The sequence below is a fragment of the Ictalurus punctatus genome, chromosome 12 (genome assembly GCF_001660625.3).
Source record: "Ictalurus punctatus breed USDA103 chromosome 12, Coco_2.0, whole genome shotgun sequence".
Classification (NCBI taxonomy): domain Eukaryota; kingdom Metazoa; phylum Chordata; class Actinopteri; order Siluriformes; family Ictaluridae; genus Ictalurus; species Ictalurus punctatus.
The window spans coordinates 18,337,307-18,354,383 of NC_030427.2; the positions used below are offsets into that span (position 1 = coordinate 18,337,307).

A 17,077-nucleotide genomic window follows, 5' to 3' on the forward strand; every position below is an offset into this window, starting at 1 on the left:
ACAGTTTTTGTATAAAATAATACATGAATGAGTAAAGTGCTTTAAGAAAGCTCAGAAATGTTGTTGTTTATAAATGCATGCTAATTTGTCCTGATGTTTGTAGTGTATGTCACAGAGTGTTGGTTATCCTGGACTGTGCTTGTTGGATGGTTGAATGATGCAGGTTGTGTCCTTGCAGTGTGTGTGTGTTGGAGTGATGGTGTTGTGTCCCCACACAGTCTTTCCAACCCTGACGTTTTGTTTAACAATTACACAGAAAATGGCCAGAATTTAATCCATGCTGTGTTTCTTGTACACAGAGATGTGTCCTTCAGAGCGCAATCCTCCTGCTGTTCGTCTGTCCTGAAGTACAAATTAGTTTTCCAAATATCTTTAGCACGGTTTTCATAATTCTCTTCCCTTCTTTTCTTCCCCCAGGCCACCGCTGAGCAGATCCGACTCGCGCAGATGATCTCGGACCACAACGATGCTGACTTTGAGGAAAAAGTCAAGCAGGTCAGGAGCGTTTTTAAATATCATAAAATCATGCTCAAATCCTGAAGCTAATGCGAAGGTCTGCCTCTCTGAAGGAGCTGGTCTGGTGAGGAATAGGTGAAATCCTACTTCAGTGGCACTCTGATGCTTTTTCCTTTTTTTTTTTGAGTTAGACTAATCAGACCTCCCTGGACATTTCTTATCAAACATTATGGAATTATTTATTGAATTCCAGCGTTTTCCAGATTGTGCTGTAGACATTTTTTTTTTTTTTCCCATCTGTCTCATTTTACCCATCTCATCACGGACTAAACCTGTTAAAATTGCGTGTAACTGGTCGAGTTGATTAGTTGTCTCTAATGAAAATGTTTGCTCTGGTCTTTGATCATTTTAACATAATCCCAGAGTCAGCAAACATTAAGCATCTAGTGATGGTTTTAACTTTAAAATGATTAGGCCATTAGAGAGAGATAATATCAATATCGTGATAAGTTATGGCACAATATACGTTTGAGATATCGTGTGTTGTGGAATTTTCTTTTTTTTTATTTTTGTTTTTTGTGTTTTATTTTTTTATATAGCAATTAATAACTCTAGAAGCAGGTCTGAATCTTTTAAAATTGTAAAATGTTCAATTTTTTGCATTTTTGTATTGCTTTTCAGTGTTTGTACGGGGTCCCTACGCCAGTGGTGACCAACCCTCTTCCTTCAGATCTGCCTTCCTGCAGGTTTCATCTCCAACCAAAATCTTAACACACCTGTTTTAATTGATCAAGAACTGCTTAAGGCAACGATTATAGATGGTCAGGTGGCCACGATTATGGTTGGAGTTAAAGTCTACATGAAGGTAGATCTTCAGGGTTGGTGACCACTGCCCTACAGGGTCATGGTGATTGTGAGGGAGAATATGAGATGAAAGGAAAATTTATATTTCAATGCTTTTGCAATCGCTCACACAACCTTTGTTCCGCACACGAATATTTTGCGTCCTCTCGTAAAACCAGTTTATACTTTATTGGATTTGCTGTGAAGTGCTTCAGTTAAAAAAATTTGAAAGCTTTTTAAAGGAGACTATATCGGATGGATATCGGAATCAGCAGTTACTCGGGGTTTCAGTATTGGAAACACCTGTTCACACATCACCACAGCTTTACTGGCAGCTTATTTGGAAACCTTCAGTAGAACTTTGATGTGTGCTGAGCCACTAAAACCACATTCTGCCACTTTCCTGAAATCCGTGCTATAAATGTTGAACGCAGTATACTGCTCAGTCGTGACCTAATGAGCTTTACGGTACATACCCAGCACTCCGGAAACCCCTTCTTAGGCTCCATGTGTAGTCATGAAGGGAACCATTTGTGCGAGATCAACTACAGAGCTGCTACCGGATGCTCTCGTTCTGTGTCCGTCTGAGCAATATAAAGCTCTGCCATTCAAATCAACAATATATTTTTTTTTTTTCTTTTTTTCTTTTTTTCTTTTTTTCTTCTCCAAATTTCTTACTTGTACGAATAACCTGGAAGATATATAGAACATTAAATAGTGGTTAAAGACAGCGGTTCTCTTTAACCTTACAATAAATAAATTCCCCTCAGTATAGTAATAGTGTTGGAGCTTTCAATTGCTGAGGTCTGGGTTTGCTTCGGTGCTTGGCCCCCTTAATGTAATAACTTTTTGATGAAGTGAGTTGTGACTTTTTTTTTTTTTTAATTATTATTTATTTAATAGAAATTAATATATTTTTTTTCTTTTTCTCCCCTCACCACGCTAACAAAATAAAACAAATAAATAAATCATGGACCCCTTGGCTGTGCCTCGCAGACCTCTGCAAATCCCCGGTCCTCAATTTTAGCACCACTTGTCTGAGCCGTGGCCTCGGTAGAGGCATATTAAGCGGTGTGTAAAGCTGACTTCTGGCCCGGAACGCTTGCATATTGTAGATGCGGCCCACCATAGATCCTGGGGGTGTGGCTCATTCAAATGTGAAACCCACGTACATGACTGTAAAAATGTCCTAATCTTACCATTAATTCTGTTGGTGAGCAGTACAGACATACCTTATGTCTAGTGACCAGAATACACAGATTTGTCATATTTTAAGTTGCCTTTTTTTTTTATTATTTATTTATTTATTTTGAGTTAGAGGATTTCTAAAGACAGTTAAAGCCTAGTACAACCTCCTTAATGCCCTTTTTGAATATAAAATTTTGTATAGTTTTGTTTGTGCGCTTGCAATTTTCCCCAATTTAACGCCACGTTCTTGAACCGTGCTCTCTTCTGTCGTGTCCAGCTAGTTGACATCACTGGAAAGGACCAAGACGAGTCTATGATAGCGCTTCACGACTGCAATGGAGATGTGAACAGAGCCATCAATGTGCTGCTGGAGGGCAGCCCCGACACCGTGAGTGCTCACCACAACCTCGTGCTTTCACACATCTGCAGCTTTTCTTACTCCAAATCAAATAATTATGTTCTTGAAGCACTCGACAAATCGGGGAATTGATTTGTTTTAAACATGCATGTCCTGTATTGGTAACTCTGTCTGAAGAGTTTGTGTTATTCTCTCTGGCTCTGACATAGTTTTGGTTAAGCACACATGCACACCCACAGTAACTAGACAGACTGTTAAGTGATGTCAGGTTTCCCATGATTCAGGGCACGGCTGCCATCTTGTGTGTCCAACAATACAGGGTGTCTGAAAATTCATTAGCCATTGCGAGTAAAAATGTGTACTTAATTTTGTATTATGCTCTACACATTTTCTCACTTTTCCTGCTGCATCATGTTTTTGCGGCTTTCGTGTTTTTTGATTTATGACTTTTCAGACACTGTGTAGGATTAACAATGTGTAAACAATCGAACATTATTTTTGAAAACACTGTTAAACTAGTCATCATGGTATGTACACGTGTGGTCACTGGGAGCTGAAATGAGTCAGATCAAGTACCAGCTCTGCGTGAGTGAAATATCAGTGTAGACGGCAATGAATGATGTGGATTTATACGTATTATTTACAGAAAGGTTTCCCAAGTGTTTACATTATATTGAGAATATATTCTGTCATATTTTACGTTTTTGTTTCTTAATTTGTTTATCATCTGTTTATGCATCTCACCTACCGACTGGCTATCCCAGTTTACCCCAAAGTTAGAAAGAAAGGCGAATCGCTTATGAAATATTTAACTATTACCCATGACTTTGCCTTGTAATCTGTTTATTGATTGACCCACAAAATAACGGACGCGCCTGGTGACCAGGAAACTATAAACAAAGCAAGTGAACACTATCTATGTGCCAAGTTATGATGAAACACTTCAAAAATATTGTCAGATCACATGGTTCATAACATAATATTGCATAACTTGGATCACACCACCAACGTGAGCACAGCAGAAACCCCTCCATAGGCTCCTCTGTAGTGACGAGGGGTGTGTGTGTGTGTGTGTGTCGGAGAGCAATGTAAAGCTCCAACATGTGACGTAGATTAACTTGTTCTTTGAAAGTTAAGTCAGGCTAGTTAGTATATTTTTTGATGAAAGGATTGATTACAGCATTTGTACGCTTATTAACTCATCCTCTTACAAATTGCACCTTGTTTAATATCTGATCAAAGTTGGGCCTCATATAAAGGTTTCTCTCTTGTCCACAGGATTCATGGGAAATGGTCGGAAAGAAGAAGGGGGTGTCGGGCCAGAAGGAAATCGCACAGACAGATGGAGGAGAAGAAGGAAAGGAGAATCGAGAGAGAGGAGGAGAGAGAGATGTCGTAGCACGCCGTAGAGGAGGGGCTCCGAGGAGGGGGCGTGGAACCAGCCGTGGACGAGAGTGTGAGTAGAGACACTTTATTCACAAGACTCCAGAAAAACCTAAAAAATAAACCCTGAAAACCTTTTTTTTTTTTTTTTTTTTTTTCTTTTCTTTCCCTTCCTGAGAAAAGCATCTCCTCTCTATCATCTCTTTCCTTTCTCTTCCGCTTCTCTCTCCTCTTCAGTATAGTGTGTTGTTTATATAGATACTCCTGCTCATGTCATGCTTTAGCAGAACCCGAGTGTGCTTGGACGGCACTTTTGGAGAACGTTATAAAATTAACCCCCATTGCTTTAACTTTAACACACTGCCCAGTGCTACACTGGAGGTGTTGCAGTATGATGTGTGTTTGTGTTCCTATTTGAGAACTAAATTAACTAAGGGTGGTTTGGATTTTTGGAAAGGTTGCAGAGGGGGAGTCGAGCAAAAAATTGTGTAATTCATATAAATATGGTAGGCTTAAATGAAGAAATTTAAAATCTGTTTTAGGTGTTTGTATTTCATTTTTTTTATGAACGCTTTAAGTGCAGTTAATTATTTGTCATGCTGTACGTGCAAATAGACAACTGCTTGAAGCTGTGGGTATGTCCCAACCCGTGTACTTACCGTCTATATTGTAGCCGGAGATGCATGTATTTCTCCTACTCCAGGTCTGTAGTAGGCAAGTATGCTGTTTGGGACGCAGCTGAACTCTCTTGTTCGCCGTAAAACGTAAAACTGCCGTGTGTGATCGTGTCCTGTTGCAAAATGCGGTGAAAACTCTCACACAATGTTCATAATGTGATTAAGGTGTTTACATGTCTGTAATACACGTCCATAATGCGACTAAAACAGGAGTACTCCACCTGTCTTAATTCGATTAGAGCTTACTTCGAGTATGACCTTAATCGGATTAAGGTGATTAAAAATTGCTGTTTACATGGTAGTTTCTTAATCAAAGTATCGTCTTAATCGGGTTAAGAGTGGATTATTGTTGTCCATGTAAACGCACTGACAGTTGGGCAAAACACTAGCATGGACAACAATAATCCACTCTTAATGTTTTACGGCGAACAAGAGAGTTCGGTTGCGTCCCAAACCGCTACTTGCCTACTACATGCCTGTAGTGGGGAAAAATACGTGTATCTCGGCTACTATATAGACGTTAATGCGGTTTGAGATGCAGCCCACGGCTTCAAGCAGTTGTCTATTGGCGCGTACAGCATGACAAATAATTAACTGCACTTAAAGCATTCGTAAAAAAATTAAATTAAAACACCCAAAACTGTATACGGTACCATAATGAAGACGAACTGTATGTCGATACGTGAAATTCTGGAGGGACGTGGGACGGCGTGGTGCGGTGACGTAATGACGCGGGCTGTTAATCTAATTATGTTCTAGAACATAAAACGGGAGCATGAAAGGAGTATTCTAAAAGCGACTCATGTAAACACCTTAATCACATTATTATATTACTCAGAGTAAGGTCAATAATTAGATTACTGCTGTCCATGTAAACGTAGTCACTGACTCCTGTTGCTGCTTTCATAGAGCAACCTCTGTAAAATTGTAATGCATATGTATCGTGATGTTTTTGCCACTTTACTATAGTGAAACACTTACAGTCCTGTTTTGAATCAGTCTGGATGATTTAAACTATGTCGGTCATCAGATTTTTAAAAATCAGCTTTTAACGTGTTTCAGAATGTTGTTTTCAACAAAGTAATGCCTGAGGCTCTTACATTTCTCAGAGCTTCTTGGCTTGGGTGTATGCTGTGGGGGGTTGTTTTTGTTTTTTTTGTATGTGGTGTGACCTAGTTTGCATCAGCAACTGAGACCAGTTGTGACAACAGCAGCACTTTTATGTTCCCTGCAAGCCTTTGCTTCGAGCGCTCCGTACACGCGGTCCCTATACATGCTCCCTGAGAGTACTCCCTGCCAACATCATCCACTTTGCGTAACTTGCATTAGGCAAAGTGAATATCTATCTTGGTCAGGTCTGTCTTGGAAGCAAAAAAACATTTTAACATGTTTTTTATTATGATTTTTTTTTATTGATATTGCAGTCATGGAGTGTTTGCTCCTTTTCTCTGAGTACATCCTTGATCTTATTCATTTAGTTTGGTATAAATCACGTTTAGTTTCTGCATTTTATGCTCTGTATTATTGGGCAGCTAAATCATGGAGCTGAGGAAAAGCTTCTTCATTAATGCCCTCTTATCATCACTCATCACTCTCTCGTTTTTGTTGGTGTTTATGATGCATGTAGTTCGTGGGCAGGAGAATGGTGTGGATGGCACTAAAGCAGGTGGAATAGCGGGCAGGGGGGCGGAGCGTGGCCGCCGAGGACGAGGCAGAGGGAGAGGTGGGTGTTACTTTGGATTTTAATTCAATGATCTCAACGGGGTTTTGCTGTCAGCTTCTTTAAACAAAACAAGACATTTAATTTTTAGTCACCATTCGACCCCATCTGGCAATATTACTCCAGATATTAAGTTTTAAGTCCAGAAATCTTATCCTGCTGGTAGAACGACAGTTAGTGGATTTAGTTTTATACATCTCTATATAAAGATTTTGTAATGATTAATCATTATATATGATTAATGATTAATCATTATATCTCCATCCTACAATGTAGGAAACTCTTAACCAAAGTGAAACCTGCACCGTTGAAGGTCACAAATTAATGGTAAATATCGGTAAGGAAGATGTCATGGGTTGGTTTTTTTTTTTTTTTTTTTTTCCCCTATAAAGATCGTCCTGCGAGTTTCATGTTTACTCTCTACACACTTAAAATGTTCATGCAAATTAGCCAAGCAAAGCACAAATTGTACTGTGTACTTGATTCCAGAGCTGTGTGTGTGTGAATCCTTTTAGGTGGTGCTGGTAGGAGAGGTGGAAGGTTTTCAGCTCAGGGCATGGGGTAAGTTTAAGTCTCTGGTGTGACTGATTTAAGTGCTCGCTGTATTCATCTTCCAGATCAATTCTCACTCTGAACACCACCAGTTCTGATCACTATACTATATTACACTATACACTTATTACATCACATTATGTTCAGACCTGCCACTCCTTATACATTTTATGTAGGAGCTCCACAATTTAACAATTAAGTTATTGCTAAAAAAAAAAAAAAAGATTGATTCAAATATGATACTGTTCAATTTGATTCTCAGAATATTTTAAACAAAATTTAATGAAGAAAAATTATGACTGAAAAAGCAAGGCAAAACTATGTGCATTTTTGTCTGTATAAAATGAAATAAATTCAAAATTGCTATGAAGGGAGGTTTAATACTGCAAATGGCATGTATTGCCATTTTAATGAATCTGAATTGGAAAAACTACAAACCAATGAAATGACCGCACTTTTTTTTAAATGAACACACCAAAACAAACAATATTTAATATTATTCTTTATTCAGTTCAGTAACAAACAGATTTTTTCATCCAATTATCCAAATAATGTCACGTTAACTATTATGATGTGCAAAACAGCAGTAAAGTAGTAAACTTGGCAGCTCTAAGCCAGCATCTTGCAAATACAATAAGTTTAAATATGCTACACAATTGTTTGAATGAAAACAACAGGCAAAACACAGAATGGCAGAGGGCCTCTATTCTGTTGTTGTTTTGCTGTACTCTGCATACTGAACCGGATGTCATGTTTTCAGGTAGTGCATCAAACCTGTCGAATCACTTTTCCACGACACCTCTCCCCCTCTTGAAATTTCTGCTGAACAAACACTGCAGATTTGTTGACCTTATCAGAAACTTTGAAGTATTTCCAAACTGCTGACATTATCGCCCTTTGCCGGGTAGCACCATGATAACCGTCGGCTAGATATGTCTGAGCGCTGAGCAATTGAGAGGCGGGATGGGCATGGCATCATATATTGTTGGCTCATGTTTTTGGCCTTTTTTTCCCTCTTTCTGCCAGAAATCAAAAATGGCATTTTCAGTGGCTGAAATTTCGGCGCATCCCAAGATTTATGTGTCTCATAAATTTGTTAACATTAATCTCATGCATTTCTGTCACACGTCAAGCAGGATCATAAGCTAGCTAGTGGATTAACAACAAAAAAAAATCAAACACTTAAGTTGTTTGACGCAAACTGTATATAGAATGTAAAAAAAGTAATTTTTTAAAAAATCGCTAATGTAAGTAATCATTTGAGAGTTACAACAACGATAACAAGCTATTTGCATTTGTAGCCAGAGGTTGAGTTTGTGGTCCCCTGCCCTTTTTTTTTTGGGAGCTGAGAGGCATTAGAAAACATTTCAAGGGAACATAGTGGATACTGACTGGTTTTTGCAGTGCGTTGTGGGATTTTTTAATTCAATTTAAAAAAAAATTTTTTTTAAAGGGAGCAAATGTTCCAGTGCACTGGAAGGATTTTGGATTGAGACTGTGATAGGGATCTGTTTGAGACGCACCCTATATATTTTACCTATGTGCAGATTATGCCCTCTAGTGTTTAAACAGTGCAGCTGCATTACAAGCATAATTAATAAAATACATCAACAAAGTGTCAGCTAATGAGGATGGTAAGACAGCTGTGAAAAGGATTTTCAAATGAACATTTGTGAAACGGATTGTGTCAAGTTATATTGATTGTCGGCTCTGATTTTGATTTTATTAATGAATAGTAAGTATGTTAAGAGTTCTGTAGCATAAGAATTGGTCAAATTGAAATGTTGTAAATGAATCCTTTTGATTTTTAATATATTTTAAATACAACCCAGTGAATCTACTATTTGAAAAAGGATCAATAAGTTAATCTGATGATCAAACTAATCATCAGTTGCTAACACAGTTTGTATTGTACTGCAGCAGCTACTAGAACTAAGTGTCAGACATTTTGTTTTCACTTTTTCTGCTGCTACCATTTTGTCCACTGTATATACAGCCTGTGCTGGTTGTGTTCATTTTTAAAGGATTTGCTTCCTCAGTTACAGCGTAATGTATCCTGCTTCACTGCATTTGCAGCCTGATCTAAAGATCAGAGGAATTTTATAATGGCCTTCCTAGTGTGCTCCTATCTCACACCCTCACTCTTTCCCTCACCCTCAGTTGCACCCTCCAGAATTATTTCTCTGAAGTCACTGTAGTTTACCTTCATTGCTTTTTGAGACGTTTATATTCTCTCTGTCTTGTTCAGTACGTTTAACCCAGCGGACTATGCTGAGCCAGCGCAGACAGAGGAGAGCTACGCCATGGGAAGCACTTGGAGCAACACGGGCAACTTGGAACCAGAAGATGGCGCCAGTTTGTATCCCTCCTTTACTCTCACTTATTATATTATTTACTTTTCTTTTGGATCATGTTTTATTTTGCTTTAAGGTGGTGAATATCGCCAGTATTATCTGTTGCATAAACTTTTATAGTCAAAAATCGACAGTCGCATCCAGTCAGGAGCGCATTAAAATGCTATCATTTTTAATTTGGTCTTAATTTATCAGGTCGTAATATCCAGCCACTTTTATTCTGTATTGTAATTTATTCCTCAGCCTCTGGTTGTTGGAGGCGTTATGTTTTCAGGTTGTCTGTGTGAATGTCTGTCTGAGAATCTCATTGGCGCCATGTCTGAAGAATGAGTGATTAAACGTTTGTGGGATTTATAAGGAATCGTAACCAGCAGATGTACTGATTAGATTTTGGAATTGATCCAAACAGGTTCAAGGTCACAGCAAGGTCAAAAGTCTGAAATTGTTTCTCTTCAATAGCTTCCTTCCTGTTGTAGGCATGAGTTAATAAGAAGGATTAGACTTTTCATTGAGTTCTACTTGTAAAGCCTGGTGTATACACACAAGGGCATCATCGGTAAACATGGCATGCTTTCCTACAGTGAACTTTTGTTTATGCCTCATCTGTGTAATTCAGTAAATACTGGTGTAGTTCATGCGACCGCACCACCTAGAGTACACACTAATGCTATGTTCAAGTATGATGACTTCATGCTGTGCAAGCATCTGTTTGATTGTTGTTATATTTTTGTAGGACTCGAGTTTTCTGGAGGAGAAGGAACAAATTATGCACGGAAGTTCGACTCTGCTCCTGGTACGTATGCCAGCCATCTTTATACGTTTTTGTCCCTTGTGTAATAATCAGACTTTCTGCTGGTTCTGTACTGTAACTCGTCTTCTTTCGTGTTCCCTTTCTCAGGTGCATGGCGATCTCCTACAGAAGAATGGGGCACTGAGGACTGGACTGAGGATGTAAGAAATACTTAAACTAAAATAAGGAAAATATGTCATTTTATTGTGAAGTTAAACACATCGGCTCTTCTTTCTGGATGTGTCTTCAGTTGTCAGAGACAAAGATCTTCACTGCTTCCAGCGTGGTGTCCATGCCCATGCCTCAGGAGAATGTAACCATAACCGCTGGACAGAGGTATGTCATGATTTAAGTGAAGGATACTGTAGTTTTAGTTTCTGTTTTTGGGAAGTTATCCAGATGTTCAGCCAGCTTGGGTGTCTGTGCTAACGCATTATAGCTCAGCTCGCTGCTAATTTTAAGACCGCATGACCAAAGATCGAGTGCATATTTTGAGAAATGTGAGGTATTTTGATGTTTTATTCTTCCAACAAATCTGAACCAAATGCATCTGGACCAGATTTGACTGTTCTGGGATATACTGGTGCTGTTACTTCACCCAAAACCACTGTAAAATGTCCTCTAATCCAGATGTTGACGTTTGGCTGTTGGAGTCCAGCAGGGTGTTTGGATTAAGGCTGGGTGATATTACAATGTAATATCGATGACTGACTGATTTATCATGATATAGGTTAACAGTTTCAGAGAGAGTTACTCTATTAACCATTTATTATATGCAAGATTAGCATAGTTTATGTACAACCCCAGTTCTGAAAAACAGTATGGAAAATGATAAACAAAGAGCAGTGATTTATAAATGTACTTTGACTTGTATTTAAACAACAAACGTATTAAGACAAGGTATTTGATATTTTACCTAATTGACTGCATAGTTTTTTATTATTATTATTATTAATATAAATGTTTATTTTGAAATTGATGCATGCAACACGTTCCAAAAAAGTTGGGACGGGGCAATTTAGGACTAAAAGCATGGTCGCGCATAATGATGATTAAGTGTGTGTGTATGTGTGTGTGTGTGTGTATGTGTGTGTGTGTGTGTGTGTGACTCCCAACACAGGATCGATTTAGCAGTGCTATTGGGGAAAACACCACCCTCCTCCTCCTCTGAGACTGAGTCTGCTCCACTTGATGCCCCTCAGCCCCCATCTCTATCCCAGTCTCTGGTTTTTAGCAACTCCAAGCAGTCTGTGTCACTCTCCCAGCCCTCCTCCAGCACCTCATATAATCCGCACAGCATGGTGAGAGCGCTTTAAAACAAATGGTGCTGAAAGTATTTATTTATTTCCGGTTTGCATTGCTTACAAGTAAAGACAGCGTGATCCTTTTTTTTTTTTTTTTTTTTTTTTTTTTCCCCCCCCTCTCATACCAATCCCATATTGTTTTCTTTAAAAACTATGTACTAAAACTAAATTCTCAATTAAATTCTTTCACACAAAAACACTAATGTTACAGTATAACTAAAAAAAAATCAATCCTAACCAACCCTGTAAACATTTGTGCTTCCAAAAATACATTTCTTTTCCAAATCCAGTTCCAATCTTTGTTTGTTACAGGATGTGCTGTCCAATACATCAACCCCCCCCCCCTTACCCCCCCCCTTTTTTTCGTTTTTTATGCTATAGCATAGCTCCATGCATGCTGAGCTGCACACACCTGCTCCACACTAATCAGAAACAAAAAACTATCCAGTAGTTTGTTTATTATGATTTGTTTGAATAAAAAATTATGTTAAATAATATTAACTGGTTAAGTGAAAGTAGCTTGTTACTGGAAAAGCTACATTATTTTGAAAATAGCTCTGCTACTGCCACACAACTAAAACATGTAGTTAAGTTATGGCACTTTTCTACTGCATGGTACGGCTCGACTCGACTCTGCTCGCTTTTTGGGGGCTTTCCACTGTGGATAGTACTTGGTATCTGGTACTGTTGTATGGGGTGTTTTTTTTTTTTTTTTTTTTTTATTTATTTAAATTTATATATATATATATATATATATATATATATATATATATATATATATATATATATATATATATATATATATATATAAGTGCCACCTCAGTCGAGGTTCCGAACGAGCCCATACTAAATGTGAGCCGCGCATCGAGGGAGTAGGGAATTCTCCTTAATCAGTGGTTCTGTATTGTGGCCGAATAAACGTGTCACTTAATACATACTTTGCATATGGTAATATTCTGTTAATTGAAAATTATGTATCATTTTCTCATTACAGATAAAATTGCCACAAAGGTTTCTGTCTTAGATTTTTACATCTCGCTTGTTACCGATTTCCCAACAGGCATTTATCAAAGTCACTCCTGTCGTGGCTGAATCTAACTTGGTCATGTCGAGCACCATGTAGGTTCTAGAACGCTGTCGTTTTCATCATTAATAGAGTCTGTGTTCAGTGAACAGGAAAGGCATTTGGAATATAGCCTGATTGTGTATTTGAACAGAGCTTTGATAATACGTTATTCCTGCGTGAAGGCAAGTGGAACATGGCACTAAACTGCAGTGGAAGCACAAGCTCAGAAAAGTAAAGCGCGTTGAGCTGTACCGTGCAATGGAAAAGTGGCTTTAGTAGCATTGCTGTTTGTAGCTCGCAAATCCCTAGCACTGGGGCCTAAGTGGTATTAAACCTTGTATGCACGTTGGACCTGATTTGTATCAGACTTTTAGTAAAGTTTTGTATTTAGATGTTTACATTTAGAGACAGAACTTATAATTTCTGTTGTAATTACAATGGGTTCAGAAAGGCTGATTTTCTTCATACTCATGTGTGTATGTTGAACACATGTTCCTGACACAGCTCATTTGCATGTAGTGACGCCCACAAAAAAAAGTTGCTTGTCCACTAAAAAAGTATGGTCTCCTCGTGTATTTTTAACCCTAGGTGAGCATGCTCAGTAAGAGTTTTGGTGATGTGGGAGACTCTAAAGGAACCAGTGGAAACTCCACCAGTGGCTCCCAGTTCCTGGAGCAGTTTAAGACCGCGCAGGCTCTGGCTCAGCTGGCAGCGCAGCATTCCCAGAGCGGCCCATCCAGCACAGGTCCCTCCAGCTGGGAGTCCAGTCCTGCTCCCCTGGCACAGTATGGTAGGAGAGCTTTCTTATCTGAGCGATTAGTAGTGGTTTTCTGGTATTAAACTAATGGCACTGTGTGCTGCTGATGTGACTGTTAATATTGGTGTGTTTGAGATGGTACATTCCATGCAGTGCTGTTATTGTCCCCAGTAATCCGACCTTCTTTACACCAAAAACTTTTATAGTGATACAAAAATAATTGGTTATAACCGGGGGAAACGTGTCCTATGTGCTCCTGATGATGGTCTAGCTGAATATAGTACAGTGTTACTTTGAAAAAGTTTTCTTACGCTTGATGCGCTTAAGTTTTCTCCTTTTCTAACCATCTTTGTGGAACTTGGTCTTTCTTCTGTACTCATCACGTATGCAGACATGAAGTCTCAGACAGACCCAGTGCGACACAGTCCCTTCACCAAGCGGCAGCCATACCAGCCCACCTCCTCCACTGCATCCTCCATGATGGACGTTTTCTTGCAGGAGAAAGGTCCCACCCCCTCCACTGCCTCTTCCCAGCCCACCACTTCCACCTCTTTGGCACAAACGGTCTCTGCTCCGAAGCCTTCAGGTGCCGCAGTAAGCCAACAGCAGATACCTTCGGGTCCTTCAGAGCCTCAGGCCTCCAGTCCTCTGCCCCTACAGCAGCATAAGCTCAAACATCAAAAGAAGAGAACCTCCATCAGCACCAAGGTAAGTGTTTCCACTGGATGCAAAGAATTTCATCTTCCTTTACACCAGATTGGAAAGTCTAAAATGTTTGTTGCTTTGAGTTAATTTCACTGAGGATCTTCAGAATCCACAGCTTTATCATTGAATTTCAAAGTCGCTGAAAAGTTACATTTTCAGCACAGGATATCACAACCGTGCTGATATTCAGTATAACCGCATGATTGTGGGTGCAACATTTGATTTTTAAACAACACTTCTAGGGAAGTTTCTTTTTAAACAGCTAGTCTAGAGAAGTTATCTGCTACATGATTCATCACAGAGAAAATCAAACATGCTTGAAAATATTGGAGCATCTGCAATCACTTGCACTCTGAGATAATCGAGTCACTGGGCACTACACGACAAGTCGGCACGAGAGCACGCAGCGAGGAGTCGTCGAGCTGGAGGAGGGTGTAGCCGGCGAGCAGTTTATCAGGGCTAAAGTTATATTAGGTGTGCTAGGCTTATGTGGGGTAATTGTTGAGACAAATTGGTATACAACTTCAAAGTACAAAGTTAGGGAAGTAAGAGAACTAAAATACAAATGAAGCATAAAGCAGTTGCATCTTCAGGAATGTATTTTAACTCCTAATTACATATTTGCATATTTTAGAATGGTTCGATGTGGTCATTGTGTCCATTTTTTTATTTATTTATTTTATTTTTTATTTTTTTTCCCCCCCTTCCGCTCTACTCCCCTACCATTGTTCAACAGATCCCTGCTTTAGCAGTGGAGATGCCAGGTTCAGCAGACATACCCGGACTCAACCTGCAGTTTGGAGCGTTACAGTTTGGCTCTGAGCCTGTCCTGCCGGAGTACGACACCACAGCAGTAGCCACCACGACACCAGGCAGTGCGACTCAGAACAGCCTCTACACCAGTGTCAACAGGTTTCACTCTTTCCCCACTATTTACACTTCTCATTTATTTGCTTTGCCTCCCATCAATGTGTACATATGCAGGGAGATAAATTGGTCCTAATGGACCATAATGCAACACACCGGACAACATGGAGCATATGTACATCCAGAAAGTATGCATAGTGTTAAATTACACTAATACGATGTTCTACAGTACTGCGTTACCATAAAGTGGATGGCTAAGCTCAACCACTCTATATATATATATATATATATATATATATATATATATATATATATATATATATATATATATATATATATATATATATATATAATGTGATTTTTTTTAAAATTTTTTTTTTATACATACATAAAATATAAGATAGATAGATAGGTTGTGTGTGTATATGTATGACAATGAGGAACATGAAGGGAGCTAAATAGTTACCACTGTTTTGTGAGCACTGGAAATTCATCCAGCACAGTATTTCATAACTGTATAAGTAACGTCAGACAGTAACATGTGCTTGTTGATGGGAAGATGGCAGAGGTATATAAATTCACTTTGTTCGGCCTGACTGTATATTCTCAATTGTGTGTTAGCGAGCAGGCTCCTGCTCTGTCCAATGCCACGCAGATGGAGCTGTATGAGCAGAGAGCAAGCCAGACCCGGCGCTACCCACCCTCAGTTTCCTCGTCTCCACAGAAAGACTTGCAGCCCAAGGTGAGAGCTCACAGGCCGATTAATCTTATCTTGGATAATCATCTGTTACTCTGCACACTTCTACTGTTCTGTCTAGGCTTTTAAAAATAAATAGTACACATTTTTCATTAAGATTAAAACACCAAGTTAATGTGGGATTTTACACCACACGCCTTTTTTTGTGTACATTGAGATGAGTAACAGTTCCAACCTGCAAGAAAGTCTACCTCTTGTTAATCAATATAATAATAAAAAAAAAAATTGGTATACCTGTTTGTGCTTTTGTTCTTGCCTACAGAATGGTTTCAGTTCAATACAGACAACGCAGTCTCTGGAAGGTAAGCCCCTGCACTGCTCTGCTCTGTGTATCCCAATGAGCTTTTAGTATTCTAGATGATGTTCAATTTATTTAAAATTGGATTCAAAATCCAATGTTAAATACCAAAAAGTATAATTATATACCATCATGGACAGAACTTTCAATATGCATTAGCAACAGTAATGAATTCATGTCAGCTGCCTCCTGGTAATTATATTTTTGCGTTCTGACAAAAAGAAAATCACCAGGAGGCACTATCGTAATTTTTATTAGCTGGAGGTTTCTAGCCAACGTACATAATATACAGCTGTGAACAGGATCCAGTGTGTCTGAGACTCATTGTGTTCCAGTCACTCAGGCCATCTTCGTAGGTGATCTAGGGTGCATATGACCATGTAACATTTGTATATTACACAAAAGCATCTGTGTGCCCGAACAAAGGATCGCTTAATTGACTGCGTCATTGTCCAAGTCAGAAAACAGTACTCATTGCAAGAGTGTTTGGAAATGGTACTGAAAGGTAGAGCTCTCCTCTACTATATGCAGGCTAAGGGATAAATGTTATGCTATTACAGCATGGACGAAAGCAGGCAGCATTTTATCATAACCTTATAAATGTTGGGGCTTTGTTTTTTTTTTTTTTTTTTTTTTTTTTTTTTTCTTAAACGCATCTTTAACAAGGATGGCTATAATTCTGGAAGTGATCCACTCGAGTATGTATATTTATAACCCTGGCCTGTTTTCTGTCCAGCTGCAGCTGGCTCTGCAGTGTCTGTGAAGCCAGCATCTGACTCAAATGCTCCTTCCACTGTGTCGAACATGGCCTCAATGTCAGACCCACCCTCAGGCCCCGCCTCTCTCCTGACAACGTCCAGTCAGACACCTCTTGCCACTCTCGGACATGAGGACTCCTCCTCCAATACAATTGCTCCTCCACAACACAACAAGTGAGAGTTAAAGCATTTCTAGTGTAAAGCATTGAATGTGCAAACAGCAGAAGGCTGACGTTTTGCTCTT

The 17,077-nt window shown here is 39.1% G+C and overlaps 1 protein-coding gene across 5 annotated transcripts in view; it reads left to right on the forward strand.

The window, feature by feature from the left end:
* The window catches only part of ubap2l (ubiquitin associated protein 2-like), a 34,783-nt gene that overhangs the window by 6,159 nt on the left and 11,547 nt on the right, over nucleotides 1-17,077 (forward strand). For all 5 annotated transcript variants that reach the window (XM_047159123.2, XM_017481192.3, XM_017481193.3 and 2 more), the window contains exons 3-18: nucleotides 418-495; nucleotides 2,765-2,875; nucleotides 4,124-4,301; nucleotides 6,533-6,628; nucleotides 7,141-7,186; nucleotides 9,426-9,532; nucleotides 10,265-10,324; nucleotides 10,430-10,482; nucleotides 10,572-10,657; nucleotides 11,442-11,622; nucleotides 13,280-13,481; nucleotides 13,840-14,156; nucleotides 14,890-15,065; nucleotides 15,642-15,762; nucleotides 16,040-16,079; nucleotides 16,812-17,007. In XM_047159123.2, coding sequence (XP_047015079.1) covers nucleotides 418-495; nucleotides 2,765-2,875; nucleotides 4,124-4,301; nucleotides 6,533-6,628; nucleotides 7,141-7,186; nucleotides 9,426-9,532; nucleotides 10,265-10,324; nucleotides 10,430-10,482; nucleotides 10,572-10,657; nucleotides 11,442-11,622; nucleotides 13,280-13,481; nucleotides 13,840-14,156; nucleotides 14,890-15,065; nucleotides 15,642-15,762; nucleotides 16,040-16,079; nucleotides 16,812-17,007 — 2,048 coding nt within the window. The remainder of the gene's footprint in view (nucleotides 1-417; nucleotides 496-2,764; nucleotides 2,876-4,123; nucleotides 4,302-6,532; nucleotides 6,629-7,140; nucleotides 7,187-9,425; nucleotides 9,533-10,264; nucleotides 10,325-10,429; nucleotides 10,483-10,571; nucleotides 10,658-11,441; nucleotides 11,623-13,279; nucleotides 13,482-13,839; nucleotides 14,157-14,889; nucleotides 15,066-15,641; nucleotides 15,763-16,039; nucleotides 16,080-16,811; nucleotides 17,008-17,077) is intronic.